This window comes from Typopeltis vanoorti, chromosome 23, assembly GCF_054136105.1.
Source record: "Typopeltis vanoorti isolate ZY-2024b chromosome 23, IOZ_Tvanoo_1.0, whole genome shotgun sequence".
NCBI classification, from domain to species: Eukaryota; Metazoa; Arthropoda; class Arachnida; order Uropygi; family Thelyphonidae; genus Typopeltis; species Typopeltis vanoorti.
This window is the reverse complement of record NC_143571.1, coordinates 40,597,316-40,608,540: the sequence shown is the minus strand read 5'-3', so window position 1 is coordinate 40,608,540 and position 11,225 is coordinate 40,597,316. Positions and strand designations below refer to the sequence as shown.

The window sequence follows — 11,225 nt, the reverse complement described above, 5'->3', positions numbered from 1 at the left end:
CAAGCATTGTTGTGGGAGGGGTGGGGGAATAATTTTAAATTAAGTACAAATAGTTAAAATTAAAAATTACATTGAATGATGCTTCAGTTTTAGTATTAAGTTTTATTACACAATCAGTACAAGGGAAGAAAAAGTAAATAAAGCCATCTGTGGCTATCTTCTACATGATAACTCTTCAAATTCTGGCACTTAAAAATCTCTAAGGCATAAACATAAAACCAATGTATGAACTTTATCTAAAATACAGTTTTTGAAATAATGCATTAAGACTGGAGGTAGAAAAGTACATACTTCTTTAAAGAAATAGAACATTTCTAATTAGCACCATCTTATTGTATTACAATTTAATATACAAATATCTTAAGTTCGTAAATCCTACATATGCTTCCTATTATAAAAGGAACTAAGTTCTTGAGTGCAAATTGCATCATTAATGAAGACATGAAATTACAATACTGTTTTGTTTAAAAATTCATGCTAAAAAACCATAATCCATATAAATATGTTCTGGTTTAAAAAAATAAATTTCCATGCATCTTTTTGGCTGTGTCTAAAAAAGGTAAATATCAAACCACTGTCCTAGAGGATGAGTCTCCAACCTTTTTCTCATAAGTGACCTGAGTGATGTAACTTCTGAGTTTTGCAAGTTAATTAGAATATAAGCTAAGAAATACTATGTAATAATTTACAATGTTAAAATAGCCTCATATATATAGCCAGTGGGTCATATTAACCAGATATATATATATATATATATATATATATATTAGGATAACCAAGCAATTTTATATGCTTGGTTATTTTAGGAGCTAAAATAACCAAGCATATAAAATTGCTTGGTTATCCTAATATACAATATACCCAAGTTAAAAATTTATTCCCATATATATATATATATATATATATATAGCCAGCGAGTCATAGTTTGGAGACATCTATCCTAAGCATTTACTGATAAAAGTCCAATTCCCAAATTCATTAATATCAAGTGATCAATTATGGTAATCAATAAATTTGAAAGTATTAGGATTATTTTCAAATCTTTCAAAATGAACCACCATGTTATTAAAGAAATTAGTGATTCTCAGTTATCCAACCTTCAAATGAATTCATGAACTGTCAATTAACTGACCCTTGAATGAGTTTAGTGTGTGTTTCAGCCAATTTCTTGTATGTACTATGTATTTGTACCCTCAAATATGACCTCAGTAATATGACCAGAAAGTCATCCTGCTGTGGTTGGATAACAGAGATTACTGTATAATCACATCAAATCCTCTGAAGTGCATATCATTTTAATAATTACATTGTGCCAAATCCATATAAAGACTACTGACAACAGGTCTTCCGTCTCATATCGGTGTTTTCTGTAGGAAGAATAGGGGTAGGCCTGATGATATCTCCTGAAGGATCGTCAGCATCATTTCTTATTTGCTTCTGAGATACTATGCGATAGATTTCTAGAATAAAAATATATCTATATACAGAATTGTATTACATGCTTTTTTTTTTCTATTTAAATACTGACTACATATACATGAGAAAAATATTACTAGAACTAGATATATGTTCCACAAAGAGATATTTAGCATCTTAAGTACTGGGAATAACTGCACCTGATAGGTATTTGCAATGGCTCTTCAACTTATTTCCTCACTAATAGTAATCATACTCAGGTTTATATAACAGCGAACAGACATTTTACAAGATATCTTTTGGTTTGGTGTTCAAGAGCTACAAAGAGTTGAGGAGTCACACTGATTAGTATACAATGAACTAGTGATTTACTTGTTCTGTAATAATGACTTCATGCTATCATGCATGCATGATTACTGCAAATCTTGTTAACATGTTTGCAAGATTTTCAATCTACACTGTCTGATGATCCTTGTTACCTACAAAATAAGACTAATTTAAATGTAATATTTCAATGATTCCCTAAATAAGATAATTTTTGGCAGAGGAAGAAAGGATTGTTTTCTCCAAAATAATATCTGATTTTTAACCCTGCAACTCAGAAAAAAATCAACCATATATAGTGATATTTATACAATAATGGTAGTATCAGGAACACAATGATGACAGACGTCTACCATATTTTCATCTTAAGATAAAAAGTTAACAGAAATAAATTCAGTGGTCTGATAAAATGGTAGAGCTCAGCTGCCTACTCATTTACAAAAGTTAACACAGGAAAAGGTTCATCCACTCCTTTAGGCAACTAAAAAAGAATATATATTGAATATATATATATGTTAATGATACCAAGTAATTTTATAACCTTGGTTTTAATCCTTTTCACCAAGTAAGCAAACATAAGTTTGCACCAGAACGTAGTTCAATTCTCATGTGGAAGCCTTTAACATATATTATACCCAAGGTAAAAAACTTGCCACATCTTTCTCTCATCCAGAGATTCTTACTTAATAAGGTCAAAGCACCTTGTGGCAACTTGCATAGGTAAAATTGATAAGCTCTGTATTGCTAAAACCTTGGCATTTCAGAGTCTGCCTACTCACTGATGAGACCTCAAAAAAGGTTGAAACCGGTCTGGGTAGTGACCCCCACCCATAATGTATAACATCATACATCTCCTAGGAGATGTGTTTTACATTATAGGAAATATCAAGGATAGTGATCAGAGCTTGCTCCACCTTTACCATGGTGTTGCCTTGGCGTTGCACTACCATGAAACTTGAACTATGTTCAGGCACAAACTTATCTGTTTGCTTACTTGGGGAAAAGAATTAAAACCAAGGTTATAAAATTACTTGGTATCTTTAACATATATTATACCCAAGATAAAAAACTTGCCACACACACACACATATATATATATATATATATATATAAAAAATTTTATATTTCATTAAATTCACAGACATCTTTAGGAACTACCTTCCAGTGTAGCAGTCTTTATTGCTGGCCTACATTTGTTGCTGAAACATGGTAACAGGTATGATGCAGATTACAGTTAAATACACTCCCATGGGCTAGATGCATTGTGCCATATAACGAGTCATGTCTTTGTAGTCAGTATAAATTGGAGGAATATAAAATTTTATATTTCATCAAATTCACAGACATCTTTAGGAACTACCTTCCAGTGTAGCAGTCTTTATTGCTGGCCTACATTTGTTGCTGAAACATGGTAACAGGTATGATGCAGATTACACTCTGTCTAATTTAAACCAGGGCAGTCAAATACACTCCCATGGGCTAGATGCATTGTGCCATATAACGAGTCATGTCTTTGTAGCCAATATAAATTGGAGGAATATGATACTGCCAAATCAGTGCAACTGTGTGTGGGTGAAATGGTTGCGAGAAGGGAACTGAAAGAGGTGCTGTGATAGGATACCATGTTGCAGGCCTATCTGTTCGTTGAATTGTTAACAAATAAGTGATACCATACTGAGATGGAAGCGCAGGCAGTCAACTGCAAGTGTTACCTGCAATGGACAACCCACCACTCACCGAACGTGACTGTAAAAACTATCATTTGTTGGCTGACACGTTGAATGCAGAGTTGAACTTGAACACAAATCTGCACAAAAACATTCAAAAGCGAGGCTCACAACATGCAAGCCCCCACATGACTGAACTAATGCAGAATCGTCAGTGGTGCACAGTGACAAAGTCTTGGAAAGCTGGGTTATGAATTCGTGGAAGCCTTGGTGATTGTCTCTTACTAGAGTGTGTAACCCCAACTATGAAATAGCAATGTGGTGGTATGGTCTTGTTTTTCCTGGTTTATGGTTTAGCCTTGGACCTGTTTGTGGTGCAACAACACTAAACTTCAAGATATATTGAAACAATGCAATTCTTCCTACTTTGTGGCATTTCTATGGAACTGACCATTGTCAGTTCATAAGGCTGCTTCTGTAATTGCATGATTTGTGGACATGAGTATCACCAAACTTGATTGGCCTCTGCAGAGCCCTGATCTCAACCCTATTGAACATTTGAGGGATGAATTGGTGCATCGGGTTTGGTTAAGGGATGTTTCCCCCCCCCACACAACAGTCCAGGACCTCATTACATCCCTACAGGTAGAATGATCCAACATTCCCATTGACTGCTGTTGTATGCTTGTAGAAAGTGTGCCCTGTAGGATTGCTGCAGTCATCACAGCAAAAGGAGGTCCTATCAAGATTAGAAACCTAAGTTGAACACTCAATAATAGTATGGGCTCTCCTTTGCTTGCGAATAATTACTTTTCAGGGTCATCTGCATCACGTTGTGAATTCTTTTCACTACTCTTTCTGACTCAAACGGGCCACTCTTTTAGGCCCAAACAAAAGCCTGGCTTGCACTTTATGTTCCATTTCATCCCAGAGATGATCTATCAGGTTAAGATTAGGATTTTATACATGCATCAAAAAGTTTTTTCAAACTTTCCTCAAAGCCATTCACAACAGAAACCTCATGACAATGGTACATTATTGAGTTGAAAGAGACATAGGGTCATAATATACAGTCAAAACTATCATAGCATAGTGTTGTTCGTCTTTTTAGGCAATGCAAGCAAAAGGTCCAAGTCTATATACCAAGAGAAACAAATTACAGACTATTATATCACTACAACTAAATTTTACAAATGGGATGATATACTTGGGAATAATGCATTTCATTCATCAGGCATCCACCAAAACACTCCCTCATCTGATCAAAAAAAAAAAAAAAGTGTATGATTAATCATTCCACATCAGTCTTCTACAATTGTGTGGACCAATCACGATGCTCTTTATAACAGCTGTGCTGGTGATTACTGTAGTTGATATTTCATTTACATGTGTTCCTCCACCCAAACAAAAACTGTACAGCTCTTCCCATAGGATTTTGCTATTAACCCAAATTCTAGATGTTCTGAACTTCTGGATGATTGTTTCTATTGGTCCCTTGGTATTTATTAGCTTCCTCGCGTTTCTACCTCAAATTAAAATGACATACTTATATTTCCAGTTGTTCATAAAGCTGGCTCCAGGTAATTTTGGGTGATGGAGTCTTTCAAGAATGTCACAAATACAATGTTTTATGATAATACCTCTTTCTCTTTCTAAGTCTAAAAAAATTCCTCCATATGCTATCGACAGTACTATAAAGATATACAGATGATCCTAGAGTATATCCGTTTTCCTTATATAGGCCACGTGTGATGACAAATATACGTTTTATTCTAAAAGAGGTGCGTACATTGTTATAGAAAATTATTCTGACATATCCTGAAGATATCCAACTCACTTTGAAATACTGGGCAAAAGCTAAATCAAAGCAATATAAACTACCTAATCAAGTGTTATTTCCAACAAGTTCTTGGAAAAATCCAATTATACTGTATGATGTGTCATATGCTAAGGTTATCCTTGTGCATATACTATGTTATATTTTCCACTACACTATTTTTTCAGATTTCCAACATTACTTGAACACACTCTTAATGCTGCAAAAGCAACTTTCTGCTATTATCCTGTCTACATATAATGAGCTAACCTTTATGTCAAATAGATGAATGCTTATATACTAAACAAAGTGATGTTAAATTTTCTTTTGCGGGATGAAGGCTTTCTGGAATGATATATCCACTCATCTCCCCAAGGAAATGTATTTTTTTAACAGAATCAGTTATATTACATTATTCCAATTATATCTGTCAATTCAGAAATGTATGAATGGTAATAACAAAAAACTAAAAATAAAAGAATTGTAATCAGTCTTAAAAATTTTGGACCTCAGTATAAAGTGAAATGTAGTTCCTATATATCTCTCAAAATTTAGTGATACATAAGACATGTTTAACAGTATATATAAAATTAATTTGTAAATAATGTACTGCAATCAATTTGTTTAAAGATAAAAGTATTATCTGAAATTTCAGAAAAGGAAAAAAGTTTTCTTTTTTTTGAAACACTGAAAATGTATTATAAGAAAGCATTAAAACCAAATCTTTGCTTAGAGATATAGTAGAATTTTCAAATTTCAAAAAGATCAATTTATCCAAAATTCTCTAGAATCATCTGAAATTTGTCTTATTTATTCTCTTATGAAAAACATGAGACAAAATTGCAAGGTTCCAAAATAACTTCTGGAGAACGACTGAGAGAGAGGGGGGGGGGGCTTTTCATAACGTGACCGCACAAAAATAATTATTGTTACTCAACTTCACTCTTCATTTAGACATAAGCAAGATTTCATTCTGATATATACAAATTTTTAAACCATCACTGCAAAATCTGATATCCAAATCATGAAATGGCAAATCTAGTCCTGAACTTCAGATTTACTCTTGCTCAAAATTTTTTCTGGTTGCATTTTTTCAACATTCATTGTCTTTGTCAAAGCCATTCTGATCTATTTGATTGCCGTTTTCTAAAAGCTTCATTTTTTTTTCAGTTGAAATAATCAAAAGTAAGGTCATCTTCATTGAGGCCTTTTACAACTCAAACTGGCTTTCTTTCTCCAATTCCAGTAATCAAGCTGAAAGAAATGTAGAGATATTTGCTATCTGCAATAATTTGCTACAAAGTGCAAGAGCTGTATTGGCTTGAACCAGGAACAGATATGATGGTACAACATAATCAGGTATGTTGGCTGGTGTATCATCATCAGATAAATCCACAGCTGTATTCATCAGGGAACTGGAAAACAGAAAACAGTGAAAGGGGAAAAAAACAACAACTTCAAAATGAAGTCCATGTAATATTGGATGAAATATACTGGAGTTTTTATACAAAATTCTATATATTTTTTGCTACATGTATAAGCCATACAGTTGCTTTATAATATAGCAGATAAATAGCATGAATATGGCAAATAGTTTGGAGTCCATTGAAATAACTTAGAAATTGAGTAAGGAGTACTGTGAAAGGAATTGCATGACAAAGATGAGATAAAACTGAAAATATGGATATTCAGAATAGCTGGAGTAATTAATTAAAAAAAAAAAAATGTGAGATAAGCAGTAGCAGAACAGTGAGGAGTATATTTCAATATCTAGGGTGCCAAAAAATAAATAAAATATATCAGAAACCTAACATGTAGAAAAGTAGCCGGAGTAGATGAGTAGAAAAAGCCACCAAAAACCTAAAATGTGGAAAGGCATCTGAAGATGATATTTGACCAGAAATGTTCAAATATGGAGATATAAAAATAAAATGTTTATATTGAGGTAGACCCATGTAACTTATACATTATCCCGCATATTCCCCACAAAGTGTTATACACTTGTTACAAGGCTGCACCATCATTTGCAATCCTCAGCTGTAGATATGACTTCATCTGTGGTAAATTTTGTTCTTTTCAAATGTTTCTTTAAATTTGGGAACAGAAAATAGTCAGATGGGGCTAGGTCTGGCAAATAGGGTGGGTGAGGCAGACACTGAATGCCCAAATTGTGTATTGTCTGTTCGATTTCATGAGTAGTGTGAGCAAGTGCGTTGTCCTGCAAAAGCAACACACCTCTGCTCAGTTTCCTGCGCCATTTTTCCTTCAGTACCTCCTTCAATTCCATTGAATAAACATTGAAGTAACAGTTTCACCTCTTTTGAGGTACTTAGTAAGGATTACACCATCCATATCCCAAAAGACATTGGCAAGAATCTTCCTTTCTGCCTTTTGGGTTTGGAACTTCTTTGGCAGTAGAGAACCTTTGTGTTTCCACTCCAGTGACTGTTGTTTGGTCTCTGGGCTATAGTGATAAAGCCATGTTTCATCAACAGTCACAATACGAGCCATAAAATTTGTACCTGAATTCTCAAAATGACCCAAAATCCAGTGAGATGACAGCACATGTTCTCTCTTTTGTCGGCATTCAAACATTTGGGGTCCCACTTCAGCTTCAACATGCCCAGATGTTGATGGATAATGACCCTAACTTGTTCACTGGATATCCACAGTCTTGGCAATGTTTCTGGCTGGTATTCATCTATCATCAAGGATCATGGCATACACTACATTGATCTTTTCAGGTGTGATTACTGTGGAAGATCTTCCTGACCTTGGGGCATCTGTTGTCTCAGGATGCCCAGTTTTAAACTTTGCCAGCCATCTGGCAACTGTTGGATATGCTGGGGCACAGTCCCCTGAAGTATACAAAGTTTGGTGAATCTCGGTTGTGGACTTTTCTTACAGCACAAAAAATTTGATGACAGCCATCTCTGTGTCTTTGAATTTCTTGAAAACCTCTGCCATGTCTTCTTATATATCCCAAAAGAAAAACTTATTATGATGTGATGAAACATGGGGGTTAAAGGGTTTAAGATATGTTCTTTCTTCTGGCTATATCAATTGCTTTAATTTCATTTTTGTTCTAGGTGTTTATCAGAACTTTCATCCCCCCCCTCATAAAAAGATAATAACACTAAATATACCCAGAAGAAAAATCTCCCTCCAGGTATAACCTATGGGAGCATGCTACAGAAATGGAAAAGAGAAAATGTCGAAGAATAAGCTGGATTCAAGCCAAACAGAGTTTGCCAGAACCATGTTAATTTAGGAAACTGAAGAAATATAGGAATATCACAAGGATATTGCATTTCAATTTTGTAGATCTGAAAATGCATATATTAGTGACAAGAGAGAGAAACTATTCAAAACACTACAATTATAAGGTATAAATGAGACACTGTAGTATGGAGCCTATGCTTAGATTAGACGTAAGTCAGCAGTAAGAAATGAGGGGTTTACATGAAGATAGTTTGCTGTAAAATCAAATGCAAGACAAAGGGTGAATGATATTTCCATTCAAGAAAGATAAAACATGTTAGACACATAAATAACTTTAATAAAATTAACACAAATATTTCATACTGAAAACAATATATGATAACAAATAAGCAGTTCAAAGAGACAGAATACAAGGCAAATAAAATAAATGGTTAACCAATAGCATCAAGTGCCACAAATCATTTCTGATATTTACATAGAATGAGAATATGCCAAAAATTTTGGTGAAGCAATCATTCTGATTCAAGTTGTCACCATAATAGGGTATCAGAACTTTCTTTGAAGAGATATTCATATTAAGACTGCTTTTATGGAAAAAAGTAAGTCTTGTTCCAAAAGATACTGTATCTTTCAATTCCATGTTGTGCATGAACAGACTTTTGAGGTTTAACGTGTATGATGTAGTAATTATCACTTTATCCCCCTCCCTGTCTATTATACAGAATCAACTTAAAGTGGAGGGAAAAAAGCATCTGATAATACAATTTATTTCTGATCTTGAAGGTGATTTCTGCTAATTTGAATTACTGAATATTGTTCTTTGTCTCTCTAAACAATCATTAACTCATTCTTCTGAGAAGCATTTGTGCAAATACAAGCAAAAATATGATTTGTTTATATCGAAGACAACACAAATATACCATTGGGGAAACCCTCTCCAGATCATTTATCAAGAATTCTGCACATGTTCTTAAAAAAATAAAATAAATAACTAATAAATATTTCCATACAAGCTTCTCATAATTTAGTCAGCTGTGATATGATTTCTCTGTTCACTAACATCCCTTTGGTTGACATCATTTTGCCTTCTGTATTACAATTTACCTCTGTTGTGAAGATATTCAAATTCATTACCTGGATATTTCATCATCATCATCATCAAATTCCTGCCATGTACCCTCAAGGGGTGTACAGGATATGATAGTACTACATGAAAAAAATTACATCATTATTAATTTCCTATCTACAATTTTCCTCCAAATCAGTCTGTTACTTGTCAAGACTCCAACATTATCAGATCTTATATTTCTATCGTCTAAAGCACTTTGTATCGTATCAATCCACCTATATCTTGGCCTTCCTCTGGGTCGTTTTGCTGCCACCCTGGCAGAGAACACTTGTTTTGCTAATCTTTCCTCGCCCATTCTATTTAAGTGACCATACCACCTGAGATTAGCTCTGCTAACGCATTCCTGGATGCTGACAATGTCAAGTTCTTTCCTAATATCCTCGTTTTTAATATGATATTGCCATTGTTGCCATCTGTTCACGCCTATAATCTTTCTCAGGAATCTCATATCTGTGGTCTCTAGTCTTTGGTCAAGTGTTTTACTTCTGACCCAGCTCTCAGATCCATAAGTTAAAACTGGTTTGAACACTGTCTTGTATACAGCTAATTTAGTGTTCCGACTAATTTCTCTCTTATTACCTGGATATTTTAGATGGAAATATAAAGCGTTTAGAGTCTTAAGTTATGGATCTGAGAGTTGAGTTCAAAATAAAGCACTTGATCAATTATTAGAGACCACAGGCATGAGAGTTCTTAGAAGAATTAGGAGCCTAAACAGATAGCATCAATAGTAAAATCATATTAAAAATGAAGACATTAGGAAGGAACTTGACATTGATTGCATTCAAGAATGTGCGAGCAGGGCTAATCTAAGGTGGCATGGTCACTGAAATAGAATGGCAGAGGAAGGGTTAGCAAAACAAGTTTGATGTCAAGATGGCAAGAAAGACCCAGATCTAGTTGGATTGATTCAGTGAGAAGTGCCTTAGAAGACCAAAATGTTAGATACTACAATCTTGGAGTGCTGACAAGTAATATAGTTTGGAGGAAAATTGTTGATAGGGAATTATTAATAATGTAAACTTAATCATGTAGTACTGTCATAGTCTGAGCATCCACTGATGGTACATATCAAGAAATTGATGATGATATAAGATCTTAAAAAAAAAAAAAAAGAAAAGGAAAAAAAAAAAAAAAAAGGAACGTACAGTCATTATGAACCTTCTCTCCCTATTATTATTTAAACCATCTGGAAGATGCTTTGTTTTCAACCATTTATCTTCAATCGCCTTTCTGGGTTTGCTATGTAGATAATATATTTTCAGTTTGGCCTCATTCTGAAATTGAATTAGCTACCTTACTACATCGAATTAGCCCACATCCATGTATTCAAGTTTGCCAGGGAAAGTTCTAAGAGTTTCCCTGGCAAACTTGAATACATGGATGTTTTCTTGAATACATGCTTATTTTCTTAAAGAGCACCCCTGTGTTTTAAATGCACTGGCTTTTTCCTGTGATTTTAATGAATATTCAAACACCCGCCTCAAGGCGGGTGTCTGAATATTTTGCTTTGTCATCTTTAAAAAAAAGCTCCTCTCAAATCCCAGCAAAGGCTTTTCCTCCTTTCATTATTTGCTCCCTAGGTACTATCATAAGTTCATACTTGGTCTCAGTGCTGTCCCGCATGGATAGGGCTATTCGCTCTGCTGTT

At 34.3% G+C, this 11,225-nt stretch overlaps 1 protein-coding gene across 1 annotated transcript in view; it reads right to left on the bottom strand.

Annotated features, from left to right (window-relative positions):
- Window positions 1–842: 842 nt before the first annotated feature.
- Window positions 843–11,225, bottom strand: part of Rab11 (RAS oncogene family member Rab11) — a 152,921-nt gene continuing 142,538 nt past the window's right edge. Inside the window, exon 5 of the mRNA XM_090412835.1 lies at window positions 843–1,460. Coding sequence (XP_090268961.1) covers window positions 1,330–1,460 — 131 coding nt within the window. The 3' untranslated portion in view covers window positions 843–1,329. The remainder of the gene's footprint in view (window positions 1,461–11,225) is intronic.